At 34.9% G+C, this 22,037-nt stretch overlaps 1 protein-coding gene across 1 annotated transcript in view; it reads right to left on the minus strand.

The window, feature by feature from the left end:
• bru3 (CUGBP Elav-like family member bruno 3) overlaps window positions 1-22,037 on the minus strand; it is a 540,316-nt gene that overhangs the window by 80,803 nt on the left and 437,476 nt on the right. Inside the window, exons 5-6 of the mRNA XM_072531874.1 lie at window positions 20,172-20,315; window positions 2,870-3,014 (exon numbers count right to left, since the gene is read on the minus strand). Of these exons, the coding sequence (XP_072387975.1) occupies window positions 2,870-3,014; window positions 20,172-20,315 (289 nt within the window). The remainder of the gene's footprint in view (window positions 1-2,869; window positions 3,015-20,171; window positions 20,316-22,037) is intronic.

A 22,037-nucleotide genomic window follows, 5' to 3' on the forward strand; every position in this document is an offset into this window, starting at 1 on the left:
TTTATACATACGGTTTTCTCTTTCACGTGTTATAAAGAAAGAATTTTTTGACATTGTATAGTACACTACGGCCGTGTTGGGCCTCTCTACTTTAAAAATATTTAATTTTAAGTCGATAAACTTAAAGTGATTTCATTTCTCTGGAGCTATATTTTCTCACATTAACAATCCTTATCCTTCAACGGTCACTGAAGAACCAAACCTATGGAGATACATCCATATAAAAGTCCTTTGAAGTAAGGCTTGGAATCAAAAGATTTCCAACCCTCGAGTGTGAGTAGCCAGTTATAAGGCTCCCCCTCACAGTACTTATAGTACGTGCAAGAAAAACCGCAAAACCGTGCAGGTAAATAGTTGTAACTAATACACATAGGCAAGTTATGTTAAATTAGGTTATATTTTAGCTGCAAGATGAAATTCTGGGATAAAATTACGGAAGAACAGAGTCAGGACATTTTGAAAAAAATATATTCCTTCAAGACCAAGAACAAAAAAGATATTTACCTACAGAGTTTAATCGAGGCCATACCTATAAAAAATCGAAGACCAAGAAAATTAGAGAACAAGACGAAATGATCATTTAAAGAGATAACAAGTTCATTTGTTTATAACGTTCATTTGGGAGAACGTAAAATAATGATCTGCAAGAAAGCGTTTCAAAGCTTCTATAACGTAACATCAATCCAAATTAATCGCTTACAAAATTTACTACTTTTGGGAAAAACTCCTGAAGATAAGAGAGGGCAGCAGAATAACAGGAAAACCATTCCAGCCGACACTGTTGCTCAAATAATGGATCATATTCAATGTTTTCCCTTAACATTCGACTATATGCAGAATATTTTACTTCCATGCATTTCTATCTAGGAAATGTACTATTTTAGGCAATTATCCGTGATTCCATGCTCAATTCATAATGTTCAAAATTTGTACCTGTACAATGATAACTGCAAGACAAAACAAAAATCATTCGATGATACGACTCAAAAAAAATTCTATAGATTGCCTTTAAGAGGCTATTGGTTCCTCCCGAATGATAGAGACTTTGGTCTGGTTAAGCGTGTATTACATCGAACAGATCGCTATTACACTATCAAAGAAGTCATGGAACTAATACTACATCCTGGAAAGAAACATAAGTTTTAAGTAAAGCTAGTTGATACAACAGAAATTCGTGATTTTCAAAAATAGTGGCTCAATATCTACAAAAAGTTACCAATTCTATTGAATGTATTGTTAACAAAGCACAAAGGAAAGAACCTTTAAAAATTTCAGAATACAACGAATTTGTATTTGACTCAAAAGCAAACGGTACTGTTCCGAGATTGAAGAGAATGCAAAGAGGAGCACATTGTTAAATAACTATACCTCTGGTATACGCGCAGAGCACATCTACTGCTATCCTGGGCGCACAGTATATTCCATACATAATCCCATTGAAAGACGCAAATTCTCGGTTTCGCTGACGATATAGTTATAGTGGGCAGAAGTATGAGAGACATGGTGCAGTGTTTTACAAGGCTTGCGGACGCAGCAAGTGAATTAGGACTTGTGGTAAACGAGGAAAAAACCAAATATATGTTGGTTTCTAAAAACCCTCGAAATATCCAACAAAGAATTCAAATTAACAACCAGACCTTTGAGCAAGTCAAAGAATTTTCATATCTTGGATCGCTAGTAAACGCAACAAACACGACAAGCGACGAAATAAAAAGACGCATAGCAATAGCAAACAGAACTGTTCACGGCCTCCAGAGACATTTAAAAAATGAAAATATAAAACGTGCACTAAAGCTTAATATATACAGTACCTTAATAAGACCAGTTTTGATATATGGGGCTGAAACGTGGATCTTATCTCAAAATGATAAAAGACTTCTTGGTATTTTTGAGAGAAAAATTCTTAGAAAGATTTTTGGGGCCGTAAATGAAAATGGGCTATGGCGTCGAAGATACAACTTTGAACTGTATCAGTTATACACCGATCCAGATATTGTGAAATTCGTTAAAGTGCAGAGACTTAGATGGGCTGGACACATTGCTAGGATGTCAGATCACGAATACACGAAGAGATTAACATTTTCAAAACCAGAAGGCACAAGAAGCAGAGGACGACCACGAATGAGGTGGATTGATGATGTGGAAGAAGACCTACAGATTCTAGGGGTTAGAAGATGGAGGGAAGTTGCCAGGAATCGACAGGAGTGGCGACTTCTTTGTGAGCAGGCCAAGATCAACAACGGATTGTCGAGCCACTTATGATGATGATGATGAATCGCATTGAAAGGCCTTTTAAATAAATAAAAATTGTCTGTGATATCCCACACATGCTTTGTTTTTTTCTTAATTTTAAAAACAGGCAGCGCTTATTTAAAAAAATTAAGTCTCATACCCAGCATTCACTTTGACATGAAAACATCATTCAGGAAAAATGGTAACATCAAAATAAACATATTTACAATTAAAATTGTGGTTTATGCCCATCAAATATGGTAGATAACATAGAAATGCCGTAATAAATAAGTTTCAGGATTAAATTGACCCATTTAGTGTTAACTAAAGCAAATATACCCGGGTCTGTATTGTTCTATTTTTAATTTAAAAGAAAAAAAGCAAAATATCTAAAAATACAAAAACGCTAATAGACTACTGCGAGTCCCAACAAAATACAATATTCTAAGAAAGAAGTAGAAAATAATAAGAAAAATCAGAAAGACATGTGATATTTAAACTATTACGTTACATAAAGCAATTAAAATAAACATCAAAATATAAAAAAAAAATGACAAAAAAATGTATTATATTTTTTATGTATTACCTCCATAATAAATTGGAGTTATTTCCTCCATAATCCATGAAGTTCTCTTACCTGATGTTGGCGGCAATGCAGAATTCGCCATTCCATTTATCGGTGGATGGGGAAGTTGAGTTGCTATCGCAGCCATTGGATTAATGTATGTTCCTTGTGCGGTTGCAGCTGCCATAATAGCAGCCTGTTGTTGGAAAATGTCGGACTGTAAAACAAAACAGTATTAATTAGCTAAAATATAAACTTTGGACAATAATATCAAGTTTACTATTAATATTCATACTATATTGCTTGTTCTAGCTGCTGCTAAACTTTTATTTTAATTTGGTACTTTATATGTGATTTTTATTCTAAAATTGATTCCAGTAAAATTCCTAACTTAATTTATATAATGTTTTATCTCTAATTTAAAACCTATCTTTTTTTTTCTGAGGATGGAAGTTTCTAAAACCGTACCAGGTTAACCCATCCCTAGGGATAACTGGCGCGTGTTAGGTTCAGGGTACAGGAGTACATCCGAGCCCATTACCTCCTAGAAAGGGGTCCTGCAAACGGATGCCTTTATTATAAGGTAGCAATATGTTAAAGGCCTGTTCTCCTCCAGATGATGGTAACGACGATAACCGAACGATTATTCAACGTAAAATCTTGAGGCGATAATCGTTATGTACTATATTGTTGTACACTTTTTCTACTATTCGTTAATACATGTACGAATTTAACCTTTTAGTTGGCTATTTACCTTTTGTTTTTTTTACATTTGTTTTTTACATTTATTGTTTCTATGAAATTAAATCGAGTTTATTGAATAAAAGAAAATGATTTTGCAAATATTTACATTCTTCTTCTTGATGTGCCTATCCTTTACGAATGATGGCGATCATCATGGCAATCTTTATCTTATCTGCAGCAGCGCGAAAAAGATGCACATATGTTATATTGAACCAGATTCTAAGGTTCTTTAACCAAAATGTTCTTCTTGTTCCTGGACCTCGTTTTCCAAATATTTTTCCTTACATGATGGCTTCAAGGAGAGCATATCTGGATTCATTTCGCATAATATGTCCAAAGAACTGTAACTTTCGAGATTTGATGGTGGTCAGTACCTCTCGGTTCTTATTCGTTCTTCTGAGGACTTCCTCATTTGTGACTCGGTCAGTCCACGGGATCTTAAGCATTCTCCGATATAGCCACATCTCAAATGTTTCCAGTTTTCTGGACATATCTTCGTTCAAGGTCCACGATTCAACACCATAAAAAAGCACAGAGAAGACGTAGCATCGCAGCATTCTTACTTTTATATCAAGAGAGAGGTTGTGACTCTTGAAGAAGGCCCCCATCCGATTTAAATAGACAATAGAAATGATTTCCTGGTCTGCTTTCAGAAATTGAAAAATATGTTCCCACTACGAATAATACCACTGTGTGTCAGGTATGTCAAGGTTGGCCAACTTTATTGTGTTACAAAATTTGGTTAAATTTTTTCTAGGCATTCTATACTCAATTTTTTTAATAAATTAGAAAACGGACAAGGCTAATGCAGACAGCCCTGCGTCGTATTGGTAGGTGGATTAGAGAGAACGATCTACAGCTAGCGCCTCAGAAAACTAAGGTGTAAGTTCTCAAAGGGAGCCGGCAAAAATCCTCTCTTTGCTTTATAGTGAAAGGTGTGGAGGTTGCACCGGTTAAATCGATTAAGTATTTGGGCGTCTCGTCTCCGACTAAGGTTTGGAGTACACATAGAAAAGACGGTAGAGAAGGCGAACCGAAATCTGGAGGCATTGATACTGTTGATGCTAAACATTGGAGGCCCAGGTAGCACCAATATAAGGGTGCTAAATGGAGTTTTCCAGTCGGTGGTAACCTAAGCTGCTCCCGTGTGGTGTAGCGTACTAAACCCTGCGAAATACGCCAAGCTGATGAAGACCTGATAGGACGGTTTTAAATGAGGTTTTATATGTTATTGGAGCGGTGATACCAATCGTTTTGTTTTGCAAAGAGCGAGCGAGGGTGTATGCGAGGAGAATGGATGGTAAAATATAGATGAGAATGAGAGAGAAAGAACGATAATAGAGTGATAGAGAGAATGGGCGAATAATAGGGGAAAGGCAAGGTGGGCAAAGGAGCTTATTCCCGATCTGAGGCCGTGGTGGGAATGTAAGTTCAGAAAACTAGACTACTTACTGACGCAGTTTCTGACCGGACATGGTAGTTTTGGGACCTTCACAAATCAAATAGGCAAATCTGCCTCGGCAGACTGTATTATTTGTGGGGTACCGGACATCCCGCCCACATTTTTAACTGCCAGAGATGGGCAAATGAGAGGGGAGATTTCGAGAGACAAATGGGTTTCGGGCTGGATGAAAGAAACACAGTAAACATAATGTTGAGAGGAGAGAAAGAATGCAGAGAAGTACACTGTCTTATTTCTGGGGTGATGAAGAAAAAGGAGCAGGAGGACAGAGGAGGAAATTGAATCAGGGATCTGAAATTTATGGTTATTATTATTTATTAGTTTATGGCCTAACGGCTAAAATATTTTCTGATTTACGGAAATAGGTATGGTTATTTATAAGTTTTTAGTTTTTTATTTTAGTTGTTCATTGCGTGGCAAGACCACCTCTCTGGAACGGTGGTTAAGGTCTTCTGGTCTAATATCCTACTCGGCCGAAAGATGCCACGATGTCTTGCTCCGTGACGTTGTCCAAAAAAGATTTCCCCCATCGTTACCTGCCAGAATTCAATGGATACCTTCTTAGGCTCTTACTGGAATCTGGCAATACGGCAATTTAAAAAAATAATACGATTCGGAGTAATTCATATCTTTTACCTCTGAACACATCACCCAAGTCTTGTATTATCCTCTTATTGATCATGTTTAGTAATTCTTTTTGCTCATTCATGCGCCGAAGTACCTCATTATTGGTAATCTTTTATACCCATGGAGTTCTCAGCACCTGTCTGTATATATATACATATCAAAGGCATATATTCTTTTTTCTGTTGAAAAGTCCATTACCCATCTTTCACAGCCATAGAGCAAGACAGATAAAACGTAACAATTGATCATTCGGATTCTGAGTCCTAGACTAAGATCTGACCTTGTGAAAATGTGTTCATGTTCATGAGTGTCTTCCTGGTCTTTCCAATGTTATAAAGAGTTTATTACATTTTTAATAATAATGAAACGATAAACCAAGAACAGTAGCGGAAGATAAAATTCACAACATCCATAAACAAAACACAATTAAGATGGTTACATGTGTTTTTATAGTTATTGCTTTCTAAATACTTTGCGTTAAATTCCACTTCTAAAACTTATATTTAGTAGAAACGGATCGGTCCTTAAAACCCACTGAGTAGAGGACAACTATTTTATCATATTTTCCTTAAAAACCATCATTTTAGTCTGCCCTAAAACATTTATACGGCTATTTGCCGAAATCTCGGTCTAAAATCAAATATAATTTAATTAATATAATATTTCGTGCATAAACCGTAACTACTTCATGTATAATAATCAATGTAAATGCTATCGACAAAATTCGGTTTAAACAGAGTACATGACTTTTAGATAAGAGCACCGAAGGCTTCAATTTCCTAATTCCTTGAAAAGGCAGTCACGCGAACCCTTCAACAGCAAACAGTACGTTTTATAAACACTTAACGTCCTAGAAAGTGGTTATTAAAGTTTTAATTTGAACATCGGGAAATTAAGGGTTTAATAATTTCTGAAGGAATTTTGGCAGTTGCCTTGTTTTGTGGCTTTGCGGGACAATAACTTTCTGACGCCGTCTGTACTTCGAAGCTAAGTAATAATATAGCTGTATATTAAGTTTTAAGACTTGTTAAAACAGCATAAAGTCGGCTAGAATTATTTTCGAATCTGGAGTCTGGAGTTATTCGAATAACTTAAAACCACAAAAAGTTACAGGGATTTAATTACTATAGGGGAGACCTAGCAGGCTTTAGCATCTTCATTAATAATCCACCAATTTTAAAAAATATAACGAAATGTTTATAGCCCAGGTCATGGAACAAATAAGTATAGCAGCAAGAAATGATAACATGATATAGACAAATCACTGTAGATTGTTGATCAAATTGTTTACCTTGGATATCAGTTAGCAACGATAGAAATGAGCAGGCCAGAACCGCTTTTAGAAGGATGTTCTTGTATGGAGTATTGGTGGGTATTACATATGTAACAGAGACCTAAAATTGGAATTTCAGATCCGCCTACTTCGCTGCTCCGTGTTCTCGGTATGTTCGTGTTCTTTCTTTATGGTGTCAAATCTTGAACTATGAATAAAAGTTATCTAAATCACCTTGATATTTTAAAATGTGGTGCTATGAAAGAATTTTAAAAGCTTCTTGGGAGGAGAAGATTTAAAAGTCAACACTACTAGTGTCAGGCAGTGTCAAAAATGAAATGGATTATATCATAACAAACAGAAAAGTAATAATCAACGACATCGAAGTACTCAACAAATTTTTAATAGGAAGCAACCACAGATTAATCGGAGCTAAGATACTATTAAATGTCAAATTGGAAAGAACAAAGATGATCTTAAAAACAAGAAAAAATAAATGGATTCCCCCAGAAACCAACGACCTGTATGAAGATACACTAACCAGACATATACATGACTTGCAAGATGAAATAGAAGATGTAGATCAAGCAAATGATGGCATAATGAAGGTTTAAAAAAAATGAAAAGGAAGTGCTACCCGACCGTTTTGACCCATAAAAAAAACTAAGCCAAAATACCAAATAGCTAATAGGTAAAAAAAGACAGCTGACGGAAAAATACGGCTCCAACTACAAAATAATGAAGAAATTAAATAAAGATATTTCACCGGTCAATCCGAAAAGAAGTAAGAGAAAACAATACAAGAGAAATAACTAAAATAATTTAAAAAAAAACAAAAGTTTAAAAGTTTTGAGGCGAAAAACGAACAACATAGGGAACAAAAATATGTACAAAATAAAAAACAAAGATGGAAACATTACTAATGATAGAAACAAAATCCTTGAGGTTGTCGAATCCTTTTAGCACCGCCGAAAGACAAGATCAGCACCTACCCAAAATCACAAACCAGGGAATAGAATTAATGCTAGAAATAACTCCATAAAAAATCAAAACGGTACTTAGAATTGAAAAAGAACAAATCCCCTGGCGATGACGGAGTAGTGATAGAAGCGATCAAACTAGATGGAAATAAAAATATCCAGGCTTTGGCCAAGCTTTTCACCGAATACATCTACCAAGAAAAAACTCCTTCTCAATTGAATTGTGCAATCATTACTTTATTACACAAACAAGAAGACATAACAGATTTAAAAAACTACCGTCCTATTAGTTTGCTTTCACACATATATAAACTTTTCACAAAAATAATTATCAAAAAAGACTTGACGCTAAATTAGACTTCTATCAGCCTAGAGATTGAGATCGGGATATAGCACTAGCGACCACTTAATAGTGATAAAGAACCTGATAGAGAAGTCTGCAGAATACAACAAACCATTCGCACTGATATTTGTCGACTACGAGAAAGCATTCGATACCATAAGCCATCAGAAAATGTTAAAAGCATTGACAGAATGCCGAATAGACCATCGCTACACTAACAGAATCAAATATATCTACCAAAATGCCACAGCTAGCGTAGGACTATCTGAACAAGAAATAAATAAATTCTGTATACAGCGAGGAGTACGACAAGGAGACACAGTCTCTCCAAAACTATTCACGATGCTTTTAGAACATACTTGTAAGAAGACACGTCTAAACGAGCATGGTATCAACATAAATGGAGAGAAGCTCAGTCATTTGAGATTTGCAGATGACATCGTCCTTATAGCCGATCGTATGGTTGATGCAATAATTATATCACGCTTCCTTGGAGGCCGGACTAAAGGTTAATATGAACAAGACGCAAATAATGACTAATCTGGAGCTAAATCGAAATATTGCTGTTTTTGGAAGGGATATTGTGCAGACTACATCGTATAAGTAACTAGGACATGAAATTCAGTTGTGCAGAGATAACCAGCTATGTGAGCTCCCACGTTGCATAGGAAAAAGCTGAGCAGCGTTTGGTAAATTAAACTATGTATTTAAATCAGTTCTACCTATATGTCTCAAAACGAAAATCTTTGACCAATGTGTGTTACCAATCCCAAACGAAGAAATACGTCGTAGAACAAAAAAAAAACAGATGCTATCGAAAAAATCGCGTCGTTAAAATAGGACACGTCGTTAGATTATCAGACAACCGATGGACAAAACGTATTTTAGAGTGGATACCAAGGCAATAAGCAACACGGAGCAGAGGACGCCCTCTTGTCATATTGTCTAATTACGTCTATTTCATTTGTTATAAAATCTGTTATATATATTTATCTGTTATAAAAAACAGTTCAATTTGAAAAAGAAAATTTAACAAAACTATAAAGATAAACTTACATCACTTAGTACAAAATATATCCCCTTTGGCTGCAATTACTGCTTTTACCCATTTTGATACAGATTCTACGAGCTTCTGAGAGTTCCCAGATATCCTTTCATCTCAAAACCAAACCTCAATGACCTCTTCTATCATTTTTATTTTTGTAGTACAGTCAATTTTGCGCAGTCTAGCTTTAAAATGGCCCATAAATTTTCAATGCGGTTGAGGTCTGGTGAATTACCAGGCCAATCTAAAACATTTTTCTTCTTATTTTAAAAAAAGTTTCTTATTTGTTTTACGTGATAGTCAGCAGAGTCGTGTTGAAAAATCACTTCTCTTTGGGGCTAACATTTTTAAGGTTCTGTGTCTAAACGCTGTTCCAACATGGATTTGTATTTTTTGTTGTTCATTATACCTTCGATTGGTAACAAAGATTCAACTCCCATGTATAAAAAACATTCCCAAAACATTTTGTCTGAATCTGAATTTCAACAGCTGTCCCTTAACTATAAAGTGAGTTTCATCTGTAAATAGTAATTTTCTGCAGTCGTCTACAGTCTCATGAGATTTTTTTTTGGCCCACAAAAGCCTTTGTTTCTTCATTCGTTCAGTTGGAACGAATTTTTTCTGTGGACGAATTGCCCTTCCACCATTCTCCAAAAGTCTTTTTCGAACAGTTGAGTCGTGAATCACTACACTTGATGCTGTTATATCTTGTTGAAGCACTTGGCTTGTTTTTCTCTTTCTTCCGTATTTTCTTCACCTTTTTACATCCATTAATCCCGTTTCTCGTTTACGGTTTAAAATCTTGCTAACTACCTCCTGAATCACTCCACACGTTCTTGCGATTTGTCTTGGTGACACAGAAGTGTGTTCACTTAACGTGATAATCTGTTCACGCTTCCTAGGCGTAATATATATGATGGGATTAAACTGACCAATTACAGAAAACAACACAAAATAGAACAAAACAACACAAACCTAGTGGGCAATGTCCTAAAACACCCTCAAATAAGAGGCAATGAAAAGTAGGGTTATGATTTCAATGCTTGAAAGGCCTAGGATTGGAGGTCCTCCAATCTCTTACGTCGATGTCCGTTGCAATGTAGGTCTTCAATCCGTGAAGGATTTTTTTTTTAAATTTTCCCATACTTCAATGTGTTTGCTTCTTTCTATAATTCTTCCTTTATTGTCAGCTAGAGTCAGTATTTTATGTTTCTTGCTATTATTTGAAGTTTCTTTTAATGTTTTGGAAAGGTTGGATGTAGCATGTTTGTTGTCTAGGTTTTCTATGTCGTCACACATTTCATTTATCCACTTTTCTTTTGCTTCTTTGATTTTTGAATCTATGAATCTTTGGATTTCTGTATATAGATGTAAGTTGTTTTTGTGTTTTGTTCTCTCTTCCATGAGTTAGAAAATATCTTGCGTCATCTATTTTTTTTTTGTTTCTTAGTTTTCGTATGCTTAAGTTTTCCTCTTTGTACTCCAACCATGGTATTTTGTATGGTTTGCCATATATTTTCTATGTCTTCGTCTTCTGTTACCTCCGTTCCTTGATCTCTTATATGGCACCATAATTGCTTTTGTACACCACAATAATCAAGCTCCATTTTATTTTTAAAAACGTTCCCAGGGACAATTTTTTATTCTTTTTACAAAAGCATGTATTTCGTTTTATTGTCTTGTAATTTTCGTAGGCTTGTTGTGACTAAGTTGATATATATTACAGGTAGGTTTTTTCTTCACTTTTCATTTCAACTTCACTTTTGTGCAGAACCTCGGATTGTTTTACCCTGGCAACAATTTATCTTTCTCTTGTCATAAACTTTCTTAGTATATCTGTTTGTTTTCGATTACGTCTTCTGCTTAAATATTTTCTATTTCAATGCATAATCTTATATCTGTGAGCTTATTCTTCTTTAAGTGCCGTCTCCCGATCGAAGGTTGGATATCGTCATCACTATCTTTACTCTATCTACTGCTGCTCTGAAGAGTTCTATAGAACTGCATTTAAACCGGTCCCTTAAATTCTTCAACCATGATACTCTCCTTCTTCCTATACTTCTTCCTCCTCTTATCTTTTCCTGTATCATCAGCCTTAGCAGTTCATATCGCTGTCCCCTCATTACGTGTCCCAGATATTGTAACTTTCTTATTTTTATTGTGTTTATTATTTCGCATTCTTTGCCCATTTCTCGCAATACTTTCGTGTTAGTTTTCTTCTGTGTCCATGCTATTCTAAGCATCCTCCACATTTCAAAGGACTGTAACTTATTTATGTGTTCTTGCTTTAATGTCCAGCTTTCAAGCCCATATTGCAGTATCGAAAACACGTAGCATCTCAGTGCTCTTACTCTTAGTTCTAATCTAAGGTCTTTGTTGCAGAGAATTGTTTTTATTTTTACAAACGCATTTCCTGCTATTTCTATCCTTGCTCTTATTTCAGTTGTTGGATCATTATGGTCTGAAATATTGATGATCAGTAGAATGTTTGGTTGTATTGTTGGTCATGATAATTAACTAGGGATGCTCTATGAGCCTTTAATGCATTGGTTTCCCCTTGCCTTATGCATCTCCACGCCGTTGACCATGTCTGGTTCGTCCGCCTTTAGAAACGATTTTCCATTTCTAGGACAAGAAGGTGCCTTTCCACTTATCGACTCTTCCACCCAAAGCTGTTGGTCAGTAAGTAATGGATAGCTTATCTGTGAGCTACATGGTCTTATAGTCTATCAGTAGGGGCCTAACTTAGCTGTAGACTCCCTTCTCCTTTATGCCAGTTAGAGACTTGAGCCAGTACTGTTTTTTAGTTCATGTAGTCGCTAAACGATTTTAGAGTTCTGCGTTTTTCATATTTGATGGCCAAATAGTGTAAAATTACTATTCGCAGTAGACCTTAACCTTAGGTTATTAATACCGAGCAGAATGACCATGATTATTCAATTAGTATAAAAATATTTCTGTATTATTTTAAAATTTGGTTAAATCTTTTACTGGTAAACAAACATTTATATAATTTAAGTAAAAACAAAGTGACATAAATTACATTACGTCTAAAATTTTCCCAGATTTAAGAGGAGAAATCTAAATGAGTCCCAAAATACTTAAACCTCTTGAGAGCATTTTAAGTTCAGAGTAAGATATAAATCTGAGAGTAACTAAAATAATTATAAATACCGGTGTACGCAGAAATATTTTAGATATTAAATCTAGTGTAGTAACTTCAAAGAAACTCAAAACGTAAACATTGAGACTAGCTTTAGAAACACGGAAGATTAATTTAGAAAATCTTTGTACAATTCCTGAGAAACACCTGCTTTAAATGTTTGCACAGGAATTCTGGAAATCAGATTAGTTGCTTACTTTGGTTTCATTTTCTTCAGTCGAGAGAATTTTCCCGAGACATTTCATTCGAGATATAATCGGCGGTATCTACTGATCTGGAATAAGCGCTGGCACAACTGATAGAAAAGTTCAGAGTTCGTGAAATGTATACGTTATAGCTGTATACCTGTTTAAAATAAATGTTGATGCTTAAAATATCAAAAATTTTATAACAAATGGTTGTAAAAATGCCAAAAAAAAAGTCTGACTTCTCTTGAGTCAACTACAAATAACGCAATATAATTTCGGCTAATAGACGTTGTTAATAAAACATAATTATTACTACTGCTTATTATTACTTAATTTTCTTAAACTCTCTCTGGGGCTGTTCTGGGGTGATTTAATTAACTTCGCAGCTGTCACTGCCAGTCCCAAGCCCGGATAAAGAAGTACGGTTGTAGCGGTAGGCCAGTTTCCACGTAAAACATAATTTGGTGCAAAACCCAGTTCAAAGCTTCGAAGAAAATAAGATTAAAAAGAAACGGACTTGGAACATACAAGAAATATCGAAAAAATTAAATGAAGTCCTCTTTGAAACGAAGAAATTACATGTAGACATTGCCACATTCATGACCGGATCTGAGAAGAAAGTAAATGGATCAGAAAATTTTGTAATCTATGACCTCTTATTGTAACCTATGGCGAAATGGAGCTTCGAAGATCACACTGCTAGACAAAAAGATCAACGTTGAAACGTCCCAATACATTGGTGACCTTACAAAGATTAAGACCAAGAGGAAGACCACAGATGAGATGGGTAGAAAAATAGTAGAAAAGCTATTCTTCTTCCGGAACCAATTGGAAGTATGTTGATCATGATAGATATCAAATGAGTTGGAAGAAACCTATGTTCAAAAAAGGATAACAAAAGGCTAACAAGAATGACCTCTTCTATAGTAGAGCACTTAAAGACAAAAGAGCACAACAGGGAGGATCTCTGCTCACTAATAGGTGTTTAAAACAATTCATCACAAAGTGAGAATCAATCAATCAACGAATTTTAAAAATGAACTTAAAAATGCATGGATATAAGGTAACTATCATAGAAGAGTAGGGTATTAACGACGACGCTACAGTCAATAATACAGATGAGTTCTACGAAAAACTTAAATGAGAAATTTCCAAGTTAACCCTTAACTGGACAATGTGTATCTTAATACACACCTATTTTAGATTTTTTTTTTACAAAGTTTAAACCTCCAAATCTGCGTAGATATAGCAATGTTATTTCGATACTCCCCTGTTTTTTATACAGATAACTACACTGTTGCAATTTTTATATTTGGCGGGAATAAATTTGTCAACTATTATAGGTTAGTTCTGTAACGACCGTTTGCCCGGTTCAATTTACCAACTTTTCTCAAGATAAAGATAGTTTTTGTGGTGACTTGTAAAGTTATTTTAATTCTGTGAATAAAATCGAATAAGGTAAGCATTGTCCTTTAGTAATATGTCAATAGTTTCGCAATTTTAATGTTTGATAAAATGTGAGCTTCGCCTAAAAAACATGTGTATCTAAATTCACATCGCCAATAACACGAACAATAATAAATGTGAATTTGAATACACACTACCCGTTTTAGACCATTTAAATAAGAACCATGAGTAGCAGGTATCCAGGGTAGTACTTGCTGAATTGTTAACTGTATAAAATTAATTTATTTTGTGATTTTTTTCAAATGTATTCCAATAAGTTTTAATAATGGGCGCTGGGTATTAGTTTCAAATTCGTCTTTGTTTCAGATTATGACGTCCAACAGAACAAAGAGAATATTACAATAAGCAACTCAACAAATACATGATGAGGAGCATTGTGAGTATAATATATTAGTTCCCAATAGAAATATTGACTCCGATATTGAAAGTGATAATGAAGAATATATTATGTTATCGCCCGCCCCCTTAGTATATCCTGTAATAGAGGGTGTTGATGAAGATGAATTAGAAAATTCATCTAAGTTTACTATTTTATCGAATGTATTGCTCGAAAACGAGGATATCTTGGAAAACGAAGCAAACAATGAAGAAGTAGAAAATTCAGAACATGCTAAAAACAACGAGCTAGATGAGCATATTGGGTATGTTGTAGATGAAATCTTAGCAGATGAGCTTGATGATACACCTCTCAATTTAAAGAAAAACAAACAACAACAAAAAGTTCAAAAGAAAAACAAATCCAAGAAAGAAAAAATATACAACTGGACAGAGGAACCTTTTGGTTACCCGGTAGATATTGATGAGGATAATTTTCAAGTTCCAGACGAGATTTTATCTCCGATTGATTACTTTAAAATGTTCTTTGATGATGCGTTATTGGAAATGATAACATATCAAAGTAACCTTTATTCTGAACAACGTTCTGGTACCTCAATCAATATGAACAAAAACGAATTGACGGATTTTTTTGGCAATAGAGCTGTCAATGGGAATTGTAAAGATGCCAGCTTACACAAATTATTGGAGTGTTCAATTTAGATATGACAAAATAGCTGACATAATGCCACTGAAAAAATATCAAGAAATACGTCGTTATCTACATTTTGTCGATAATAATTCTATTAGTGACGACCGCTATTATAAAATTAGACCTGTGATGGATCATGTACGACGCAATTTTCTGAAAATTCAAGAAGAAAGACGAATGTCCATCGACGAAATGATGGTTCCCTACAAAGGAAAAAAAGCTGGTTCTAGGCGCCAGTATATCAAAAATATGCCTAAGAAATGGGGCTTCAAATTGTTTCTGCGTTGCGGAATCTCAGGAATGGTCTACGATTTCATACCTTATGGCGGCGATGATACATTTCGAGATATCGCATTTGATGAACAAGAAGAGACTTTTGTAATGAGTGAGCAAGTAGTTATAGCTCTTAGTAAAACTATTTCAAATCCGATATGTCATCATCATCATCATCATAAGTGGCTCGACAATCCGTTGTGGATCTTGGCCTGCTCACAAAGAAGTCGCCACTCCTGTCGATTCCTGGCAACTTCCCTCCATCTTCTAACCCCTAGAATCTGTAGGTCTTCTTCCACATCATCAATCCATCTCATTCGTGGTCGTCCTCTGCTTCTTGTGCCCTCTGGTTTTGAAAATGTTAATCTCTTCGTGTATTCGTGATCTGACATCCTAGCAATGTGTCCAGCCCATCTAAGTCTCTGCACTTTAACGAATTTCACAATATCTGGATCGGTGTATAACTGATACAGTTCAAAGTTGTATCTTCGACGCCATAGCCCATTTTCATTTACGGCCCCAAAAATCTTTCTAAGAATTTTTTTCTCAAAAATACCAAGAAGTCTTTTATCATTTTGAGATAAGATCCACGTTTCAGCCCCATATATCAAAACTGGTCTTATTAAGGTCCTGTATATATTAAGCTTTAGTGCACGTTTTATATTTTTATTTTTTAAATGTCTCTGGAGGCCGTGAACAGTTCTGTTTGCTATTGCTATGCGTCTTTTTATTTCGTCGCTTGTCGTGTTTGTTGCGTTTACTAGCGATCCAAGATATGTAAATTCTTTGACTTGCTCAAAGGTATGGTTGTTAATTTGAATTCTTTGTTGGATATTTCGAGGGTTTTTAGAAACCAACATATATTTGGTTTTTTCCTCGTTTACCACAAGTCCTAATTCACTTGCTGCGTCCGCAAGCCTTGTAAAACACTGCACCATGTCTCTCATACTTCTGCCCACTATAACTATATCGTCAGCGAATGCGAGAATTTGCGTCGATCTATTAAAAATAGTTCCATTCATTCTAATATTTAATTGTCTGATTGCCTTTTCCAAGGCAATATTAAAGAGGAGACACGCCAACGCGTCCCCCTGTCTTAGACCATTATTAATGTCAAAGAACGTAGAGTTTTCTCCTTCAATTCTAACGCATGAGCTTACGTTTTGCATTGTTAGTTGGGACAACTTAACTAACTTAGGTGGGATCCCAAAGTCTATCATTGCATTATATAATGCAGTTCTTTTCACACTGTCATAGGCTGCTTTGAAGTAAATGAAGAGATGGTGTGTTTCTATGTTATATTCTAATGACTTTTCTAGAATCTGCCTATGTGCTTGAATTTGATGTGTAGTTGACTTTCCAGCAGTAAATCCGCATTGATATTGACCAACAATATCCTTTGTAAAATGTTTAAGTCTTTCAGATAATACATTGCCGAAGATCTTATACGCAGATGCTAACAGAGTAATGCCTCTATAGTTCTTACACTCCAGTTGATCCCCCTTTTTATGCAATGGACATATTATTCCCTTCAGCCACTCTTCTGGTACCCATTCATTCTGCCATATAAGTACTATTAGTTTATGGATTGCTGCAAAAAGTTGATCACTACCTTTTTTATACATTTCCGAACAGATGTCATCGATTCCTGGGGCTTTATTGTCTTTGAGTTTTAGGATCGCATCTGACACTTCTCTTCTTGTTGGGTCTTCACTGTGTAGTTGAAGTTGTATATTTTGTTCATTTTCTATATTGTACTCTCCTTAAATATCGTTTATATTTAGATGTTCGCTGAAATGTTGTGCCCATCTGTTAAGAACTGAGTTTTTATCATGTAGAATTTCACCGTTAGTGTCTTTACAAATTTTTAATCGTGGTTTAAATTCTCGACGGCTAATATTTAGGGATTTGTAGTATTTCCTCGTTTCATTTTTATCGAATAAACTTTGTATCTCACTGAGAGTGTTCTGTTCGTATTCTCTCTTCTTACGTCGATGGATACGTTTTTCCTCTCTTCTAAGACGTCTATACTTTTCTTTTTTTCTCCGTGTACAACCTGCGTCAATGGTTTTTTGATATGCTGCGTTCTTTCTATTTGTGGCCATTTCGCACTCATGATCAAACCAATGATTTCTTTTTTCTGACTTGGTTTTGCCCAATATTTCAACGGATTTCTGTAACACAATATCTCGTATATTTGCCCATAGTTGGTTAATATCTTCTTCTTCTTCTAAGTTTTTTGTCCTTATTTGGTCTTCTATTTGCTGTCTGTATACATTTGCAATGTCGGGATCTTTTAGTTTATTAATGTCGATTTTTTCTCTCCTTCTTCCCATCTCCTTTTTTAAATTGGATATTCTCTCTTTAAATCGTGTTTTAACTAGATAATGATCACTATCTATGTTTGCTCCTCTAAAAGACCTAACATCTAATAAGTTAGAGCAGTGTCTTGCATCGATGATTATATGATCTATTTGGTTAATCGTTTCATTATCAGGAGATTTCCAAGTTCCCTTATGTATATCTTTATGGGGAAATCTTGTCCCAGCTATAACCATGTTCTTAGACATCGCAAAGTTTATGATTCTGAGACCGTTATCATTAGATTCTACGTGTAGGCTCTCTTTTCCGATGGTGGGCGAAAATATATTCTCTCTTCCGACTTTGGCATTAAAGTCTCCTGCTATTATTTTGATATCATTTTTTGGGCACTGATCGTACTCTCGGTCTAGTGCCTCATAGCCTCAAATCCGATATGTAGTAATTTGTATTTTGATAACTTTTTTTGTTCTCCTGATCTTGTATCCTATTTACGCGATGTTAAAGGAATACTTTCACTTAGCACTTTACGCATAAATAGAGTGAGGCATTGTCCCATTAAGGATGAAAAGGAACTTCGAACTGAAGGTTCTTATTTTCAAATGGTCGATAATGACCAGAGGGTAGCAATTGTTCAGTGGTTCGACAATATAGTAGTACGACTCTGCAGTTCATACGTGGATGCATATCCGTTATCTTCCATTAAAAGGTTTGTTAAAACAAAATCAAACACAAAAACAGACATAACGTGCCCAAAATCAAATCTTGGATATTTGTGTAAATAACGCTTGGATTCTATATAAAAGATAAATGCTACTGATAAACCCGGAGAAAAGAACAAAAACTTTAAAACAATTTCGTTATTCCATAATCGACAGCTTGCTCCGTAATAATAAAAAACGTGGAAGACCTTCAAATGAGGACATCGCTGTTCCAAAAAAAAAGAATAAAAACCATGTTTAAACCCCGGCCAGAAGATGATATAAGATTTGATAATTTCGGACACCTTCCACAATTTTCCACAAAGGGCCGATGCCGCAATTGTGTAAATACCCAAACACATATAAAATGTACCAAATGTGACGCACGTCTTTGTTTTGTGTCAAAACGAAATTGTTTTTACGATTTTCATAAGAGCAAGTAATCATTGTAATATTTTTGTTAGCAAAATAAATCAGTACAGCCCTGGGTGTTTTCTCATTTTTCCACCTAATATTGATTTAAAACACAAGTACTCAAATTGTGTTTACAACACAAGTACACAATGTGTATTGTAATACACACATATTGTTTTATGGATTCTTGGTGTTGTGCATTCAGATACACACGTACAAATCAAAGACAAAATTTGTTAAAAAAAAAGTTTATTTCTGAAAATGTATTAATTGATGACCCACTTCAACAAATAATGTCAGAAAAAATTTTTATTTCGCGTATTTCCTGTTTTGCCAAGTTAAGGGTTAACGGAAGCAAAGAAAATTATTATTTTGGGAGATCTAACTGGTAGAACCAGAAGATGACAGAACAACGTAATCGGACAATATGGGGAAGACGTCACACATAATAATGGAAAACGACTGATCAAGATGTGCATACACAATGATTTAAAAATCTTAAAAGGATTCTTTCAACACCGTTGGATACACACGTCTATATGGTTTCAAGAGGCCAGAAAACTTAGAAACATAGACTATGTAGTTGCGAAAAAAAAAAAAATAAAGAAAGAAAGGACATGCGCGAGTAAGCAGAGAAGCAACATAAGGTTTTAAGAATAAACACGTTTTTCCGGGAGGAAATGTTAAATCAGAATTTCTGGAAAATACAGACACACTTGCAGAAATAAAAAAGCATTAAAGGAATACTATGACTTCTACTATAAAAAGATTAATGATTGTATGTACGAATCAGCGAAGAAATGTTTAGATTTGTAAACCAAAAAATCAAAAAGACACCCTATTGGTATGACGAACAAATTGGGAAAACTATAGAAAAACACTACAATACTAAAAGAGATGATTAAATCAAATACAAAGTAACTCAAGCAAAAATAAGAAAAATAATAACTAGTACGAAAGAATTGTAATAATATAAATACATATATTGGAGGACTACAAAGTCGTTCTCCAATATTATGTTCTCCACCAAATATGACTGATTCTGAAGCTTTGGATTTCTTTTTTGATAATGTTTATTTTATATAAGTACCAAAGAGTTAGCATAAAGACCCAAATCTGACCCGTTTTTTTTTCAAAGTTGTTTTTTTTTCTTTAACTAATCACTTTTTTGACAAAAACGTACAAGGAGTTCCAAAAATGACTTGTTAGTCAACTAATACATTACACGTTAGCATTATATGTTTTTAAAAATGTTGGTGTTTATTCTTGTTCAGAATTATATAGCTACTACTACCAGAGAAGTATAATTTTGTTTTTTGTCTATTAAAAAATAATAAAAATTTCATACCTGTGCATAAGCTCCGTAAGCTCCAAACTGGTTGAACACAAATGGATTAAGGAGATTCATGTTTCCAGCCATCTGCTGCATACGTCGGAGTTGGCGCTCTTTTTCCGTATCGGCGAACTTTACTACTAAGCTAGATGAAGCTCCCTGTAACAAAAAGATACGAAATTAATCAAATAAATCATCTACAGATATCAAGATAGCTTAGTTGGTAAAAGATTGTCTGAGTTTTAAAAAGCAAAAATTCAAAACGGTAAACGATAACCATAATTTTGTAGTAAGAACCCAGTTGTGCAAATAAATAGAGCGTTAAAACGATAATGTTATCTCAAAAATTGGGAGACGTGAGGAAAGTGATTGTTTTCCATAGCTAATAGTAAGCTTATTTTGCTTGCCAACGCTAAGTTTACTAAACAGTCTTAATATTTCTTAAAATAATAATAAATTTGTACATACAAGGACAGTCAATTCATCTACAAATTACCACAACATACAGATCTCTCTTTGAAAATTGAAGTTGAAGTTGGTAACATCTCTTGATACAAGTTTATGCTCCTACGGCGAATTCCGACGAAGAAGAAGTGAAATAATTTTACCGAGATATCGAAGAGGCACTGAGAATAACGAAAACAAGAGAAATCACGATAGTGGTAGGTGATCTCAATGCAAAGATTGGAAAGGGACAAAGCGGAAAGTGTATAGGAAACTATGATCTGGAAAATCGAAACGAGAGAGGAGACCGTCTGTTACAATTCTGTCAAGAGCAGAACTTGATTTTTAAAAACACATTTTTAAATTTACCAAACAGATGACTGTATCAATTTCGATCGCCCGCAGATACATCGGAAAAAGTAGTTAGGAATCAGATAGGCTGCATTATGATGAACGAAAAATACCGCAATGCTATTAAAACCGTAAAATCATATCCTGGATCAGACGTAGCCTCAGATCACAATCCACTTATCGCCAAGATTACACTTACCCTTAAGAATATTAAAAGATATCAAAGAATCCTTACAATACACACAAGAACTTAACGTGAAAGAATGCCTCCAACATGAACTGCATGTGAGCTGCAGCAAATTGAACTCAAACACCAATGATATTGACGAGTACTAGGATCAACTAAAACATTGTCTACTGGAACCCTGTAAAGAAATACTAAAGACTTCTGCAAGGAGAAAAGAAGAATGGACAAATGACGAGATACTCAATATGATGGAACAACGAAGACAATTTAAAAATAAAAACAACAATAAATAGAGAGAGATAAACCACAAGATCAGGAAGATGATAAAGCAGGCAAAAAAAACATAATTTGAAGAGAAATGCAAGGAGATCGAACACCTACAAAATAAATATGATCTCTTCAACCTACACAAGAAAGTTAAAGAACTGACAGGAGAAAATCCCACCGGTGCACTTCTGGATAGACACGGGATTACTATAACACAGACAGACGAGAAAGTACAAATATGGGCAGAATATACCGACGAACTGTTTGATGATGAAAGAGGAGGTCTGGAGCACATAGAACTTACGTTAGAAGAAATAGGTCCATATATTACAAAAGAAGAAATATTACACGCATTAAAAACAATGAAGAGTGGGAAAAGCCGTGGACCTGACATGCTTCCTATAAAAATCCTAAAAATTCTAGATGAGAAGCACATTGATGTTTTAGTGACACTCTTGAACCAAATTGATAGTTCAGGAGTATTACCCAGAGAGTGGTTAACGTCGATTTTTATTTGTCTCCTCAAAAAGAAAAACACAAGAGAATGCAGCGATTACCTCACCATTAGCTCGACGTCTAATGTGCTAAAGTTACTACTAAAAGTCATCCACAACCAAATATATCATAAACTG

The sequence above is a fragment of the Diabrotica undecimpunctata genome, chromosome 5, assembly GCF_040954645.1.
Source record: "Diabrotica undecimpunctata isolate CICGRU chromosome 5, icDiaUnde3, whole genome shotgun sequence".
Lineage (NCBI taxonomy): Eukaryota > Metazoa > Arthropoda > Insecta > Coleoptera > Chrysomelidae > Diabrotica > Diabrotica undecimpunctata.